We start from the raw sequence: 18,305 nt of genomic DNA on the forward strand, positions 1-18,305 counted from the left end.
TGTTGTAAGAGTCTCATGTACTAGTATGACTGGTGCAGGAGTTCCAGAGAAATCTCCCTGGTGCTTGGTACTATTAAATAAAAATGTGTTTGTGGAAGACGGTAGGACACCAAAAAGACAACCAACATGAGCTTCACCCATGAGATTCGTGTAAGAAATGCCAGCTTCCTAGAATGTGAATCCCTGAGCGAAAAGGAAAATAGGACAGCAGTCATGTAATGAGCATGGCTGGTCTGCTGAAGAAAAGCTAAATTGCAAAAGAAGATTGCCTCAGTGTTGTTACCCTGACAACGTTTACATTCTGAAATACTGTTCACAAATCAGCTGCGTGTTTTTACTAGTACAACAACAAAGCATAGAACAACAAAGCATTCTGGGCGTAATTCTACCAAATATCCTCTACTTTTTCTTATACCTCTACCAGTACTGTCCTTGAAGCCCGCAACACTTACAATTAGCCTTCAGAAAGCTGTGTTAAAGTAAAGTCCCAGATCCAATTGTTACAACTGTGCCCTTTGGCCAGATTTGGGGGAGATAGACGAGCACGACAGAGCAGCCAGGGACACAGCTTGTATCGATTAGCTTTGTTGTTTTCCTCTTTTCACATTTTGCCCATGGTACAATATTCAAAAGAAATGTGCAGGTCGGGAACACAAAGCAATGATGTTCTAGTATAGTGGGGATTACTGAAATCTATGTGTAACCATATAAACAACACTAATAAATCCAGTTGCTACAGGAAGGGTCTTTACACCTCTATATCTTTTTTCAAAACAGTGTTAGTTTTTAGTTTCGACATGCGTCAGCCCTGAGGTTTACAATTGATCACTACCTACACCTGTCTTGCCTTGTGCCATTCAATGCTCAGAATTCACCAATGTGAGTGAGAAAACAAGTCAATATGCCAATATCATCTCACAAGACTTCATATTTAAAAAAAAAAAAAAAGAAAGAAAGAAAGAAAAAGAAAAAGAAAAACAATCTGACATTCTAAATTCCCAGACCTCCACATTTATATGCGGGAGCACTTCTGTCAGTCAAATCGACCAATGAAGTCTATAAAAAGCAGGTTGTTGATACTAGTGCAAGGGCAAGAACAGAGCGACTAAACGGCACACAAATGCACTTCAAAATGTGTATTCTGCAAGTTCCGGCATAAATAAGTCAGAACAGAGTTTAAGTAGTTTCTTAAAGTACATTTTGTCTTTGTTCCATACTAAACTATTTTCTGATCTATGTTATAATGTTGTTTACTCTTCAAAGACATACCTGTAGTTGTGTGTGTGTTTTTGTTTAGTTTTTTCATTCATATGTTTCAAGCACACATTCTGCAAATTCAAGCAGAGTTCTTCTCTTAAACAGAAATCACTCTGTTCCACCTTGTGATGTCATGCGGTCAGTGTTGGGAAGGTTACTTTTAAAATGTATTCCCCTACAGATTACATACACCATAATGTAGTTTGCAATGTAATCCATTAAAATACTTAAATTGAGTAACGTAATCTGAATACTTTGGATTACTAGGTTTGCTGTAGAGAAGCAATGACAAGGAAATCTTCATATAAGATGTTTTGTCTGCTAAAAGACAATAAAAATAGAAGGCCCAGACTTTACTTAACCAAATTAAAAATAGTATTGATAGAGGAGGAGGAGACACAGTCCACACGGCATGGTTTAGTCCTGTTAAATCCTGTTTGAGACATAGTTTAGACCTGGTTTTAGTCCTGGTTTAGACGGTTTATTCTTGGTTTAGTCCTGGTTTAGATCTGGTTTAGACCTGATTTTAGACCTGGTTTAGACCTGGTTTGGACCTGGTTTGGACCTGATTTTAGACCTGGTTTAGACCTGGCTTTAGACCTGGTTTTGACCTGGCTTTAGACCTGATTTTGTGTCCAGCAATGAGTGGAATTACCACAAAAAAAGGGATATAACCCAAAATGTGAAAACTGGGAAATACCTCTGTGTAATTAATTTATTTCAACCAAGTAACTGTAATCCAATTACCACTCACTTAAACAGTAACTAACTGAATACAGTTACTCATAATTTGTACTCTGATTATGTAACTCCGGTACATGTAATCTGTTACTCCCCAACACTACATGCAGTAATACAGGAAGTGCTCCACTGTTTTTAAATCCAACTAGAATCATTTTTATGATTTTGGACCTGGAATTGGCTGTATATTAATCTCTACTGAACAAAAGGTAAAAAAAAAAAAAAATTGCTGTTAACTTGAAAACTACCACTTGACATCCCAAACTGGAACAGAGCATTTTAAGATATGGAGATGTAGACTAATAATAACTCATAATGTGTGAATGAAACAAAACAACTCCAGGTATGTTTGTGATGAGGAAACAACATTATAACGGATAAGAATACATATACTTAAATTTATTAGTGACCTTTTCTGATATTTTAACTTGCCAAAATCACCTGCATGACTCTCAAGCTTTTAGTGCCATAACATCAGCCATAATGAAAATAAATGCAAATATGTATGTATATTTTTTTGGCTAAGAAGTTCCATAGTGGTGTTTTAATTAAAAGGGGCCTGTACCAAATGTTTTTCCCCACACATTTGGGCAAAATCTGTCTTGCCCCAATAGAGTAAATCAGATTCTAACACAAATGACTAAAAGCTCACAAGAGTCAATTTTGTGTAATCTAATAAACAATGCATTTTGTAATTTTTATTACTCAACAGCTGTACAAGACAGCACTGTTCTCAAATGTGATGAGAACTGACATCACACCATTCAATAGGCCTGAAATATTTACTGGAAATGGTTCCAAAATGACTCTCTCAGTTGTCCAAATAATTTTTCTTGTGGATCAATAAAGTCTGTCTAAGTCCAAGTCTCAGCATTGATAGTTCAAGGCCTGAGTCACCAATATAAATAATGAAACATGTCTAGGTTTTCTTTTGGATATGCCTTCCCCCATTTGGGAGTTAGACATAATCACATTGTGCAATCTGAAAGGCACAAAAATCAGGTTTCATTTAGCAGTCAGATTGGTGAAAGGTGTGACTGTGTGACTGACAGCGTATACTGACGGCTGCGGACAGAGCAGTTGCCTGTACGTAATCAGTCACCCGCTTGTTGATTGAGCGTTGTACATGGTAACTCCCGCAGGAGCTGTGTGTGCAGGACAGCCATCACTCAGAGCTTAATGATCAAGAGCCTGTTGGATTTTATGTGCCACATTTAGCTAACAGTGAGATTAGTGCTCTGCTTCTCGCGCTCTAAATTGTCCACACCACTTGTCCCAGTCTGTGCCCTCCTCCGCCCGCCAACCTCCGGGCTATGGCTATATTCTACCCGGGCTCCCTTGACCCAAGCGGGTAATGCATTACGCCCCGGATCAATTGATAGATTGGCCCTGTCGGAGCTGCCGTAACTAAATCAGCTGCTCCTGATGATTCAGCAGCGAGCGGGGAGCCGGGCCTGCTGTCACCAATCACAGATCACCAGCCGCCCAGACAGGTATGGACATTCCCCTGTCACTTGAACCTAATTTATTGCCAGCTACCACATTGATTAACCTTGTGCTGTGGTTTAAGCTTCCTATAAAATTTGTGTGTTGGGAGTGGAGAACAGTTGACTGGGAGAAGAGGAAAAAACACAGTGCAGTTTGGAGTTTAGAATACTTATGTAAACTTTGCACATAATTGAGGAAAAGGCAGTAGGGGAGTCAGAACAGTTGGAACATTTCTCTGAATTCTCTTACAAGGCAAAAATAATTGAGTGTAACCAAATGCAATCCTATGGACCAGACATCAGACATCCTGCCAGCTTGACGAGGAATCTGTGATTTCTTTCGACTCATTTTCTCTGAACAAAATGTCTTGTATAGCGAAGAGAATAGAGAATAGTTCATATCACCATAAACCAAGGAACTCAAAACATGCACTTACATTTGTATAATGTAACAGTAATATACCAGAAGTAGGCAGTAAGAGCTTTGGTCCATTTTCTTAAACGTCTGAGTCTATTTTATTGGGTATAAGAGCAGTGCGAGTTGAAGCGATCTTCGACAGCGTAGCCTACTTGTGGATTCAGTCAGAGAGGACCTGAGCTGTGAAGAGGGAGCATTTTGTTCTTTGCATCTGAATGATTTAGTCTGTGTTCTTCCTGGGATAGCTAGGGGCTGTCAACAGTCTCCCAGCTGTAGCCTCTAAAACACAACTCACAGATCCAATGAACCAGTGCTGAATTACTTAAGAGACTGATGTGTAACAATGCTCTTGCCATTTTCACTTGTTTCACACTAAAATACTGTTTTCATTTATAGCCGTTTTATATCACTTTATTGTGTTTATATTGCCTGCGATTCTGAATACACATTTCTTCAGTACTTTCCAAAGCTGTGAGTCTTGTCACCAGTGAAACTCCCCAAGTTCCGATGGGCATGACTGACAGACTAGGGAAAAGCATGGTCCGTTCATATCAAAACAATGATGGCTGTTTATGAGGAAAAAAATATCAACAAGGACTGAGTTCTGCAGAATCAGTCTCTCTGTTAATCTGAATGTAATTTTATTCAAAATGACAAGTGACCAATGAGCTCCTTTGTTCACCTGTATTCGAAGAAAATATTATATAAATCATGAATATCTCTCTGTATACTAACATACAGAGAGATGATTCTGAATTTGCCATGCAAGTGTCTAAACTGCTGATTAACATTAAAGAAACTATAGTAGAGTTGTGTTTCCATTTTGCTTGTGTGGTCCAGTGCCCTCCTTGACTTCTAATCCTCTTCTCATCCAAATGATCCAGAATCCATTATCCAGTTTTGCGGCGAAACATGCATCAGGGCAATGACAGTGTGTCCAAGTTGAACAGAAAGCTTTGGATGTGAAATGGATCTCGGGGAGTATTGATCATTGTGTTGGCCCATCTCTAGAAACTGAATAACAGAGTGACATCAGAGCATTACAGAAATGGCCTCTATGTTTGAGCACAGCACAGCGCAGCTACATTCATGCACTTGTGACTGTGTATCGCTTTTATCACAGATAATACGTTTAAAGATGAAATTACCTAATTGAGTGAATGTCAAAACTTTGAAATTACTGACGATGATCTAAACGGAGAAATACAAGAAAAAATGCAATGTATGTGCGGTCTGAGTGTCTTCTGTTACAGTGCAAGATTATTAAACCACGTTCCCTTCATAGATTTGTTCCAACATTTTCCTTGTTAGTGTTCCTTTTGGCAGCAGACAACATAACAAAACTGAAGGGCACGTTTGTGGTTATGGCCTGACTGTTGAAGCGTGAGCAGGAAAGAACACGCTGATGACTGGAAAAGTTACACACTGAATTCAAAGAGCAGAAAAAGAAGTACTGTTAGCTCAGCTGATGGCCCTGTTACAGCAGAGATACAGTAGACTCTGCCTTTAAGACTTGCTCTACTTGCTGCCTTTAAAACTTGCTCTACAAAACACAGCAAGTTTTTTACTGCTGTTATTCCAAGGGACATGTGGGCTAGCTTAAAATGGGATTTGAAGGAGCAATATAGTGAACACAGTGTGGAGATTAAAATGTGTATCTGCTAATAACTAAACAACTGTGTGAGGAGAGACCTGGACTGTTATGGGCAGCAGGTAGTCGTCCCCGCGGTGCAATAATAAATGAGTAGATGCCATTTTCAAGCAGCACTTTAAAAAATCTCCCGAGGCCCCCCCAAGGTAGAAAGACATTAAACTGTTAACATCTGTGGTGTAGGATTCTTTTAGGCATAAAGTCTCCCAGTGAACAGCTGTATTCACATTTTGCCTGATATTTGAAGCTATTTTTATCCTACATCAGTTGATCTGGGTGAGTCTTAGCAGAGCACTTACATTGTTCATGTATTCACTCAACAGGTCTTGGAGGGCCTGCCGCACGGCGTTGCACTCAGCCACGATGCGTTCTCGGCGGTCGTCGCGGGTGCAGGAGGAGTCGGCCATCAGCGCCGCTCCGCTGATGATGCTCTCCAGGCGCTCCTCCAGAGACGGGCGGAAACGTGCCTCGCTGAATGTCAGAGGGTCCAGAATGATCTTGTTCTGGAAGATAAAAAAGATGGCCAAAATAATACAATGGGATCAATTGGACTCAAAAGTGACTAGTGCGAATTTGGAAAACCTGACAGAGGAAAGATCAACAAGTGAACGTGCAGACAGCTCTTATTTTGGTCGTATAGAAAAAAAACTGGAATCTGCTACTCGTCAGTTTAGCTACATCTAAACATTAAAGCATTACGTTAGAAGCCATTATAACTGATTTGTTCAAAATATATATATTATTATATTTAGAAGTTATTTTTAAGGTTGGGGATCCGCCTCGCTCTTGTCTCCATGGAGATGTGTTATGGCTTTGCCTTGAATGTGACATTAAACTGATCTATCTTGCATCACATTTTACTGCTAAAAAATACCCATAAAATCATGCATCTTTACTGTGAGAAGGGTCACTTCTCCACCGATCTCACCTGTAACCCGACCTGCTGCTATCACCTGCTTGACCTCATGGTGATGGAATATTCTTGGAAATACCAATAATAACCTCTCAGTAGATACAAGCAGGTGGCAGACCATCCATTAGAAAAGTTACATAGTGCAACTTTAAATGCTTCAGTCAACAAAACATAAAGCAGACAACCAAATGTGAGTCAGAAATGTCAAATATTAAAGGATAATTCAATTAGGTACTTTTCCTACAGTACAACTGTATATATAGAGAAATTCCATCATTTGCCTTGACCAAATAGGTGTCCACTCACTGACTCATGGCTACAAGAAGATCTGTTTTAAATATTTCTATTAATCAAGAGTAAATATATTAACCCAGCCAGGCTGATGCCACCTCGTGCCTCCACTCAATTTAATTTCTCTTCAGCAACTAGTTCAGGAATCAGAATACACTAGGCGGTTTGCAAGAATCCTGGCCATCCTGGCATGCTGGCCAATCAGCGAAGAGCTGTGAAGCCATGATGTCAAACTCAAGAACCTGTCAGGGTCCCTTTTGTGGTACAGCACAACATTAAACAAAGCAGTCAAGATTGATGTAGACGAAGCCACATTCTGTGTTTGTAACGATTCCCGAGATTGAGGTTTTAAAGCTGGAACAAAGAGAATGTTTGGTGAATTTTATCAAGGGGAAATATATTATTGCCCTACTTCCTAACTACTGTCGAACAAACAAATCCTAATGCCATGAGGTCAGACCGTTTCCACAAAGTGAAACTGGCTGATGAATCGGGTTAATATTAAACACCAATCCCACTTAAAATATTCGCCATCAGTGCTGCATTCATTGGAATGCATTTTTGACTAACTGAACAAATAACCAATCTCTTTGTGTGGGGGATTGATAAAATAGAACATGAAACATAACCGCAGAGCTCATTTGTGTGACTGTTAATGTTAATTGCCAACAAATGCTAATTGGCTGCTCATTTATTCACTGTTGGTATCTGCAATCACTTCCTCCACATGCAGACCGGACTACACCACCACAATCTCACACTGAGATAGCCACTGAGAGGAGCCTCACACTCTCTCTGTTTGACACTGAACACCAAAGGCTGGATGTGGGAGGCAGTAACCCCACTCACAGAAAATGGCCGCCCTTATTGCCAACTCTAAAGCTTCGAAATCTGCTAATTTGTGTTGCTCTTTTCCTAGCAGCTTCCTGGTGTTATAGGAATATGACCCAGACTACAGCCCTCTCATTCTTATTGAGATGATGCAGCTTTTAGTGCTGCCGTTAAATTGTAATAGGCCATTGAGAGCAGCTTGTGGTATGATGTTTTAGAGAGGCTGGATTCTTTAAACAACCTTTTTTACAGATTACAGATCAGTGCATTTTCTCCCAGGTAAAAGACAGCGTTTATTTTAGCATTCCGAGGTGGTGCTAATATGTGTACTGACTGAAATGATAACTACTATTCAGAGAGCTCTTGAGCACAGGTGAAGTGATTTGACTCCAAAGCCAGACTGATCCTGGGGCGGACTGACAGACTGTTAAATGATGCGGAATAAGACCCAAAAAAAAGGTACAGAGAGTGTCATTGCCATTATGTTGTGTCTATGGTCCCTAACAAATGAATTGTAGCTCCAGCACAACTAAGAACAACATTTAACCTGTAATTGTGCTTTGCAATAGAGATTTTAGTCATTTATGTTTCTTAGATTGATAAGAATAAACATCACATCGATTTGGCAATTAGAAGAGGAAGCTCAATATTCAGGACTTGTTTGGTATGGATCAAGAAAACAGCCATGCTGAGCAAAATAGCAAAAGAAAAATTTGTTCTATCATCTGGACAAAGTTTTTTTGAGTGAAGAAGTTTTGCAACTCATCCAAGCTGCTTATTCAGTTCTGGTCAGATTGCTTGTGGACACTGCCTTATATCTACTTGAAGGGAGGAGCTAACTACACTGCAGACTACACTGAAACTAACATACTTGTTTACGGGTTCCGCTTGTCAGCTAGGTCTATTGAAACTATAGAAGCTGCTTGGATGAGCTGTGAAAGGTCTTCACTCAAAAAACTTTTGTCCAGTTGACTTAAGTCAAAATGAGAGAATCATAAAAATGAAAAACCATTTAAATAAAAATATTTTTAAAATCATTCACACTTTAAGTTGCATGCATCCACTACCCACACTGCTGTTTAGTACATTGTAAAAATGTGATGGCTGATATTTGCGTGTGAGGCTATTCACATGTCAGCATCAGAAAAAGGAACATGGGAACATAAAGAAGCTGGGGCATGAGGGATATCACTGTGGAAAGATACAAGCAGGAGAACATGAAGGAAGTCAGAAGACATTCCCTGAAGAGTCCACTCCATTGTTATTCCACACTCATGTCAGGTTTCAATTATCAGCGGGATTGGGAATAGGAAGAGAGAGAGCAGCAAATGCTGGCTCGACAAGAGCTGGGAGGGTTTCAGCGTAATTGGCAGGGGCCAGTTGGAAGAGGCTCACATGTGCATCTGGGCCCGTAATGTTATTAAATGTGTCATTAAATTCTAAGTCAGTGATAGAGAAGGTGCATAAATACTATGCAGTGGGCAAATGTCTTATGCCATTTTCAGTCAACCACGAAACCCTTTTATGTACCAATCAAAATGACCCATTTGCTTTAACTTAGTAATGTTAGCTGTAGTAGCTTAATACGTGTTTGGCCTTGGCTCAATATTGATCTTTTCAGAAATGTTTTAACAAAATAAAAATGTGCGAATGATGTATAGTACAGATTTGATTCATGTACATATTGCTTGAAGCCCAACACTCTATGTTAGTACATTCTGGCCACTGGCGCTGTGCGTTTACTCCGCAGAGGGCAGGGGTATTAATTTGACCCCACTTTAGGGCCTTAACTGCGGGATGGGACGGGTGTCACATCAGCCGATGTCATGAGAGCCTCCGGGGCCGAGCGGTATTTGACTTGTGCTGTTTGGTCTGAGAGGGACTTGGACAAAGTCTCAGCAGGCCTGACAGGGTGTAGCCTGTGGTGGTCCCATCCCAGAGTTCAGGAGTAGTTTGCTTGTGACCGTAAACGTGTTTGACAAAGCATAGCTACAGTGAGCCGTGAGCAGTGTTAGTCATAGTCTCCACTCTCATTGATTAATCTAATGCTCCTGAGTGAGGCTTTAGCTCCAGCTCTCATCCTACAGCGGGGCCAACTAAAGACATTGGAAGGAAGGACCAGTTTAGCAAGTTGTGGAAAATCTGCAAGGTTTAGTCAAGAATGATGAAGATGATTGAGTCAAACTTCCAAACCAAATATTGTGACTCATTTATGATATATGATAAATTATTTAGTTTAAAGCAGCCATTCTCACAGTCTGCAATTTCACAGCCCCCCTCAATGCGAAGACCACACAGGGCCCCCCAAATAATGACTGACATTATTCATTATGTCATGTTTTTTCCTCCTTCAATTTAAATGTTAAAGCAATAATTGCATAAGGTTAATTTATTACAAACTAAAATACGTAAACAAACATTTGAATAATTCAGATACATTTTCTTTAACATTTTGGGGGCCCTCCTGTTTTGCCTCTGAGGCATTATATGTCCCGAGAATCCAGAGTTACGTGTATAACACGGTCTGCTTCTGTGCATAAACTGGTTTGTTAAACTATTTCAAAGCAGTTTTTAGACAGACTGTTTTTTTTTTTTTTTTTTGCATTTACTTATTTTTGTTTGCATTTATTAATCATTTTATTCACTTAACTAACACAAACAGAACAAATGACATGTACCTGTTGGATACAGGTCTTTTCTGTTACTTTGGTGTTTGAGTCCTAAATGTAAGTATAGTCTTCTAAGTCAGACTATTTTTAAAGGATCAATTAAAATGATGAAATATCTTAACAGCAAGATACCACACAATGTTACAGGAAATGTTGCAAACATGTAGGGAATTTAGGAAACATTTTTTGCTGAATTCAACATTTTAATGAATGCAATTAAATCTGGCCAAGTAAATATTTATGAAATGAACGACACTGAAGGAGGTTTAAACAGCAGGTGAATACAGTTTGAGAGAAAACGTGTGTGTCCAAGGGTTTGAAAGCTATTGAAATCATGAAGAACTGTAATATTATTCAGTATCAAAATTGTCTTTAATCAGTTACTTCTAACCAAACAAGTATGATTCATCAACACCACAGTGACCAGTGTAACACTCTGAGGGTGTAAAGAATACATGTTATTTTCTTCTATGAAGGGCATTCAACAAGTTTTTAAATCCTTCTCACATTTTTGGTGAAACTCAAACACCTAAACAGGACCATGAAAATTGATCACAGGCTCAAGAAAATGTGTTGTTTAAATCCAATTTAGTATTATTTTTCTTGAGTTTTCAGATCTTATTTGGCTGCGTTTGTTAATTAGTGCATTGTGTCTGCATGGTAACTGCTGAACATTATGCCAGTATACATACATGTAGAACATCCCAGCATGATGTCACTGCAAAGTATTAATATCATATCTGCTTTGGGTTGATCTGTCCTTCCTGGGGTCCTTTTTTCCAGCCTGGCCTTGACTCTGACTAAAATATATATTTGCAGCAATTAAAATGTCTCAGGGAACTATGTAAAGATCAGATATACAGACTATTAGAGGATATATATGTAGTGTATGCTTGCATTGCATTTCCCTTTAAAAGACATCATCAATAATTAAACCAGCCGCTTTTGTGCTTTAACCTGTGCTTCATGCTGTGTGCACGCAGTAAAACACAATGTTGTGGAAAGCATCAATTTGCCGTCTGAATAGGGGATGTATACGACAAAAAAACACATTCAAAATCAAAAAGTAAAGCATGTTTTAATTATGCATTAAGAAACCGGGGGCATTTGAAGCAGAGAAGGAAAAAAGACGCATGAATTAGTAAGATAACATAACCAGCAGAAAATCTAACTAAAAGCCCCGTGCAGGCTCCTAAAATAGTGTGCCTCATTGAGTGTACTGTTATCATCTATACGGCATGAACTAACAACAGCGCAATCACACCCACTCAACATACACTCCCGGGTCTATTTACTGTACATGTAGTGGCCTCATTAGTATGCACAAGTTCACTAAGACGCCATGAGGGAGGCATTCATCTAGCCATGAGCTGGTGGTGTCATCAGTATTTGCAGGCGTACGCAGCGGTATTTCAGAGCGCACCGTAGACGACGCTGGGGAGGCCGGTGACAAACTGTGGCAACAAGATTATAAATGTTGAACCTCAAAGTGCAGAGATTGTCAGGACATGTTGATGAAAAGTCTGAGCGTGCACACCGCCGCTTTAATTGTGACAACCCCCGATCTGACTGGCCCCACGTAGGCTATACCTGAGGGTTCGGAGCATAATCAACTTGATTAGGAGAACGAACCAGCAACTTTCAGCATAATCAACAGTTTTACATAACACTAACAAATTGCCTGTCTCTGGGCAATCTGTAACCGTGGCATCTTTTCACATTTAAATTTGGATTCAAATATGTATGCATAGCTGGATATCTTTTCATCAGCAGCCCTATACAAGCAGTGCCCCTGGGTGTGCACAGACTCAAACTCAATGTCTTTCTTTGCTCAGGTTTTTTTTTTTTTTTTTTTTTTAAATGGGCTATTTGTACTTTGAATAATAAAAAAAAGATAATAGTAATTTGTACTTCACTTTCTTTGCAAACATGAATATTGAAGTGATTTAATTCAAGGTAATTATCAGAAAATTGAAAGTAATTTGGGGCAAGCACAGCAGCAGTACTTTTACTAAGAGAAGCAAGAATTACATGAAGTCCACTTGACGATCTTTTGTTGTAAAAGCAGATTTCATCAGCCTATTATTTGAATTGAACAATGAATTTAACAGAAGATTAGTTTTTCTTTCACTCAGATATTTAGTACATTAGCATAACAGATGTAGCCACTGCATGTACAAAGTTGCTCAATTCTTAGATTACATTCATCTCCTCTTCTGTTGCCATGACGATCTCTAAAACACCACAGCGGCGCTGCGATGCCTCCTCAGTTGATCTTTTCTGTTTCGGAAAGTCACCTATTCCCAAACTGAGAATGTTTTTTACCAAAAACTATGGCCGCTAAGCTGAGATACCGGTGATACAGTTTGTATTCAAAGCTCCGCAGGTTAATTTATGAGTGTGTGCCCGAATGTTTATTAATGTAGCAGATGCACAGAGACAGAGTCATAAATCACAGAGTACAGTAGCATAATAAGGCCAACAAGCCTCCTTGCCGGCACAGGTAATGGTGGTTGGAGCGGTGCCCGGGCTCTCTGGCAGCCGGCTGAAAATGTAGACCCACAGCAAGTAGTGAGAGAGCATTAGGAGAGGGGCGGTACGGACGGAGACAGGGCTTTGGCTCTGAGCGGACGCACTAGACACTTTCCAATATTTCACTGTGTCAGCTGATGGCAGGGGAATACTCAACTTCTCCTTTGACTCTTCCCCCCACAGGTACATTAGGTGTAAAATAAACATTTAGTTTAATCCTCAGAAGAAATAAAACTGAATTCTTTTATCGAGATGATGCCTGCTCCTGTGTTCCCTTGTTTAATTGGGCAATATGTGGCAAAAGCTCCAGCGCATTAAGTGTTCAAAATGACAAATGAAGGTTTTTTTGTTTTTTTTTCTCTCTCTCTCTCTGTAAGTGTAAAGCCATTATAGCCAAATTGTCCAGCCCGTATCATTACTACACTCATGTTATTCTACTGATTGGGCTCATCCTAAGGTTTACTCACTGTTGAGGGGCTTTAATGAACACTACCATTTAACCGTTTCCTCACTACTTGTTTTGTCCGTCCTTTTGTTGCACTATGTAGAACGGACCTTCGATTACTGTGAAAAGAGCTATATAAAATCAGTTAACTACTATTATTTATGATTGTTTTATTATTTATTACTTTATTATTATTATTATCAACTATTTGGTGAGAATCTATGAATATTTGCAAGGCACATGACAATATCTGCTACCAGCTCAATGCAAAGCTACCTGTGCAGCCAGCATCCTAATCTTTACAACAACAAATTCTGCACCATTTGGTATGCTATGCTTGGGCTTGAGTATAACAAATCCCTATTACTGTAAAGACCTGAGTAACCATGTACAAAACCAACCAAAAATGAAAAATAACAGCGGTTGGGCCAGTCGCTTCTAGACATTATTGTCAATTGAAATAAAAGGAGTCCAAGAAGAGGTCAGGAGCCGAGGTACACCTGCTGTTTTCTCTATAATCTCATTTGCTGTGTTCAATAGATAGGGCTAAGCTTTGTTTCTGGAAGTCTGGGTTTTCCTGGCAGTCCAGAATGGAGAGATAACAGGATCTCAGGAAACATAAAGAGCCAGACAAACACGATTTTATAGAAATATTTTGAAGCTGTTGCCTCCATGTACAAGGACTGCACAATATATCACAACTGAATCAAAACTGCTGGTTGGTGCAATTATGAAATCGCAAATACTGCAGTTATTTAAGTAAAAGAAAGTCCACTGTAAAAAAATAAAAAAAAAAAAAATCCTGTTGAATAGCAAAAAAATAATAAAAATGTTGCCATAGATTTTTCATGTTTTGAAATTCAGTTTAGTAGTTCATTTTCCACTCTGCGCAAATGTTGATACTCTTGGGCATATTTGAGATGAGCACTCGAAGTAAGGTGTTAAAAGTATCAAAAATCAGACGTTAATCGATAATAAAACGAGTATCAAAACTACTCAGTTGAGCAAAATAAAATAATAATAATAATAATAATAATAATAACATAAACAGAACAAAATTGGAACTGAAAGCTGCATCAGAAATAATATAAAGACCACATAACACAAAGAAAGTACTAATATTTAAGTTGAAAATTATAGCATTGTGACAGCACCACTCTGAACACAATCTTACTTTTTATTCAGTATAAAATGTAAATGCAATCCATCCAATTTTCATTCAATTTTTACTTTTGTGGTTTGATTTTTACATTTGCAGTCTTATCATACTATATGAAACTGAGCATGTGTTTTTAGTACAAAGGAACAAGGCACAATGGATGGTAGTTTCAAGGTGAATAACTGGCCCCTGCCTAGTCAGTGGCAATCTTTAAAGTGGTTCTGAAACATATCTGAAGGTGGAAGTATGAATGTTGCTGGACCCATAGAGTCTCAGAGCCATACCTACCATCAGGTGCATTATTGTTCATGATGTGCGTTACAACGTTTCGCTAAACATTTGCGTCAAGGAAGAAATTGTGGGGTTATTTCAGTAATGGACTTTTCTCTCATCTCACTCGGAAATGGGTCAAATTACATTTCATTTCAGCTTTCAGAGTTTAAGTTTGATCAGATTCGTCAGCTATATGGTAAAAGGAGACTGAAAATAAAAAGTATTAAACTGTGTATTATTGCTGCTCTAGTTTGTGCTTCTCTTATGATTTGACACTCAAAAAAAATTCAGTACAGTAGAGGATATTAAAAAATAAACATGTGGAAATATTTTTAGAGGAATAGTCGTTTTGGGGATAATTAACACCTTCACAGTTCACCTGCTAATCTCATCTCATTAACAACAGTTTATTGCAATGACAAAGTGAAGCTAATTAGAACTGTGAGGCACATAAAGATGTGATTACCACTTAAATCTATGTGTCCTTTGTCCTCTCTTTGGCCTGTGGGGGTGGAGGAGGGACTAGACTTTCTTAATTCCTCCGCAGGATTGACCTCTCACACTGGGCAAGCCTGAGTCACACCACCGTCCTGGTGTCTTAATGAAGATTAGTACCACACACACCATGCACTGAGCACTTTCTGAACTTAGACAGGGGCCTGAGGCAATGGCAGCATTTGCCAAAGACAAAGCAAAGGGGTTGCCATGACAATGAGGGCCCAGGAGGCACCATCCATAGCTCCGAGTAACACTGGGCTCTACAGTCAGATGTAATGTTGCAACACCGGGGTACAGCTGATTAGCACGTTGGCACATTAGTTTCATACTCATTGTTGATACTAAGGAATAAACTCAATACCACTTCAGATACAATGACAATAAAAAACTACTTTCTTTTATATTACCATGTAGTCTTCTGTGTAATCCCTCAGTCATCCAGATTCCCAGTTTCCCTAGTGGTCCATGGGCGTATACTATGCTATGTATATTCTGCTGCAGCTCAAGATCAGTCTAAAGCTATTCAGGAAAGGTTCATTTCTGTCCTGTGAATGTGACTTTTTTAGAATTGATAGCTGTTCAAATGAGTGTCTAAATTCGAGGCTAACTGTAATATCTATCAGTATTTGATTTTCGATTTCCATACTGCATCTTCGATCATTTCAAAACACTCTCAATAATACTTAACTTTCCCCTTACATGTAAACAGAAAACTTAAAAAGTGCTTCTGCCTTTTGACAGTAGGTTGTGTCAGTGATATTCTTTTTTAATTGAGGCAGTACGCAGAACATTGTTTAGAGAAAAATCTTTCCTTTGGAGGATGAAATTGGATTAAAGAGGCCAATTAATAGTTTACCTTGTTTATGTTCATGAAATTAACATTACAGGGCATAATCTCCTTTTATGAAAAAATAAAATTGAATCTAAAATCTTGATCGATCAATACAGGCCAAGGCCTATCCATCGATTATTAAATTTGACAAGAATCATTACCCATTAATAGCCAGATTTAAACATGCAGGTTACTAACTCATGCCCATCACATGCTTCATGTCCATACGGATTATTTTCATTGTCCTACATAACTGACTGATACGATCTCATCTTTTACACATTCTTGTAAAAAAAATTAAAATAAAAATAAAAAATCACATTAATGTGCAGTTAAAGTTTATACATGAAACAGTTTGAAAGTGTGCAGCCTCTTCAATTGAGCATGCCACAAAAGTCTGATGGTTCTTTTTTCTGCTATTAGAAGAGATTCTAAGAGAAATTCTGGCTGCAGAGAGATACTCTTCCACGTTTAGAATCTGGTAATGATCAAAATAAGGCAATCTTCCTTCCTGCAAGAATCTTAACTCAAATCGTCCCTATTTTGAAAGGAAGCCACCGTGGTTTGTAGAGAAAGTGTGAAGATGGAGCAATGCAAATGGAAGTGAAAATGAATGTGTGAACAGAGAGGAGGGCGGACAGAGAAGGGAGACAGATGCAAAGTCATTTAAATGGAGGATGGAGGCTTGAGCTGCACACATTACCCTAGCATGGCCCTGTGGCACAGCGGCGTCTCAAGTGCACTCTCCTCCCAGGGGAGCTCTCACCTGCGGGCTTAGACTGAGCAGTTACAGAGCTGCACCAAAACAAGACTGGAACACAACTCTTTAGCTATTTCACCCATTCAGTTAGGATGAACACAGGCCCTGCTCCTTTTTGAATTCAATCAAACTATAAGTGTGTGTACAGACCGGCACATCGTACAAATGCTTGAGATTGTGAATAGAATCATGTAATATCTAAACTAGCAGCAGCAGTGAGATGCCTGTCTGTCTTGTTTTGTGGTGATGTACATGCTCTGTCATTGAAAACCATGCAGCCTCATGGGGATGCTTCATTTTCAATACAGGCTTCAGTCCACATTCATATTCGCATAATCACATAGCAAACAAATGTCCACAAGTCTAGCTACTCTATTAGATAACTTGCCTGCAATTTATTTTATTACTTGAACTGTGCTGACCTCATAATGCTCTGCTCAAACAGTGAGATATACAGGATTACAGTCATACTATACTCCACTACACATATCACTGTCATATCAATCACTATTCACTATATGTGCACCGTTTCTCCTTACAACCTCTATAGCCGAGATATTTGCATTACTATATTTCTGTATTTTTTTATCTTTACTTGTACATATACATTTATGCAATTACCGTATTTTCCGGACTATAAGTCACACTTTTTTTGCATGATTTGGGTGGTCCTGATAGCTGCGAGAGGGTGTTCTAGGCTTGTGTGTCTGCTATATATATCTGCTACTCCTGTTACTTCTGTACCTCCATCACTTTGCCCTCTACTGCGCATATCTCCTGCAGAATGGGCATCTGTCCTGCACCAAGTAGTGACATGTGCAGCCAAAAACAGTAATCAAGCAGCAGAATGTTTGGAGTCAGAAACTTGTGAGGGACTGGAGAAAGCGCAACTTTCCTGGAAGTCACTGGACAGAGTGACAAAGATTGGACTTTAGTGACAACTGAAATCATCCTGTTGGGATTCAGAAAGGCTGGACTAATTCTAACTGGAACTGCTGCTGAGTCTGACAACAGCAATGCAGAAGAGAAAACGGTGCTCCGTTTACCTACAAAGGTTGCGGAGGTGCTCAGAAATGACACCGAGAATGAAGAACTCAATGAATTTAGTGATTTGGAGTGAGATGAAGAGCTTGGTAAACTTGTCCTGTTCTGTTCTGTTGTTTATGCTATAGTTATCTGAATAACTCTTAATATGTTACGTTAACAGCCTGTTGTTCTCTGTTCTATGGTTGTTATTATTATAACTTGCCTTTCAAGATGAAATGTCGGTTCCTGGTCTCTGATTTTATAAAATAAATTTCCCCCAAAAAGTGCGAATTATATGTTTTTCTTCTTCTTCATTAAACATTTTTTGGCTGGTGCGACTTATACTCTAGAGCGCCTTATAGTTCGAAAAATACAGTATGCCTTATTTGACAACAGTCTCTTGTTATTTTTGCTACTTGATTTGGAATGTAATATTAACATTTATATGTGAGCTCTTTGATATAACATTTATTGTTATGTGTCAGCTTTCCCTTGTGGAACAGTAAAGTCTTTCTAAATCTG

The 18,305-nt window shown here is 39.0% G+C and overlaps 1 protein-coding gene across 1 annotated transcript in view; it reads right to left on the reverse strand.

Annotated features, from left to right (window-relative positions):
* The window catches only part of ctnna2 (catenin (cadherin-associated protein), alpha 2), a 303,010-nt gene that overhangs the window by 245,003 nt on the left and 39,702 nt on the right, over positions 1–18,305 (reverse strand). Inside the window, exon 7 of the mRNA XM_020930497.2 lies at positions 5,854–6,057. Coding sequence (XP_020786156.1) covers positions 5,854–6,057 — 204 coding nt within the window. The remainder of the gene's footprint in view (positions 1–5,853; positions 6,058–18,305) is intronic.

Source organism: Boleophthalmus pectinirostris, unplaced genomic scaffold, assembly GCF_026225935.1.
Source record: "Boleophthalmus pectinirostris isolate CB_2022bp ecotype Guang Dong unplaced genomic scaffold, ASM2622593v1 HiC_scaffold_22, whole genome shotgun sequence".
Lineage (NCBI taxonomy): Eukaryota > Metazoa > Chordata > Actinopteri > Gobiiformes > Gobiidae > Boleophthalmus > Boleophthalmus pectinirostris.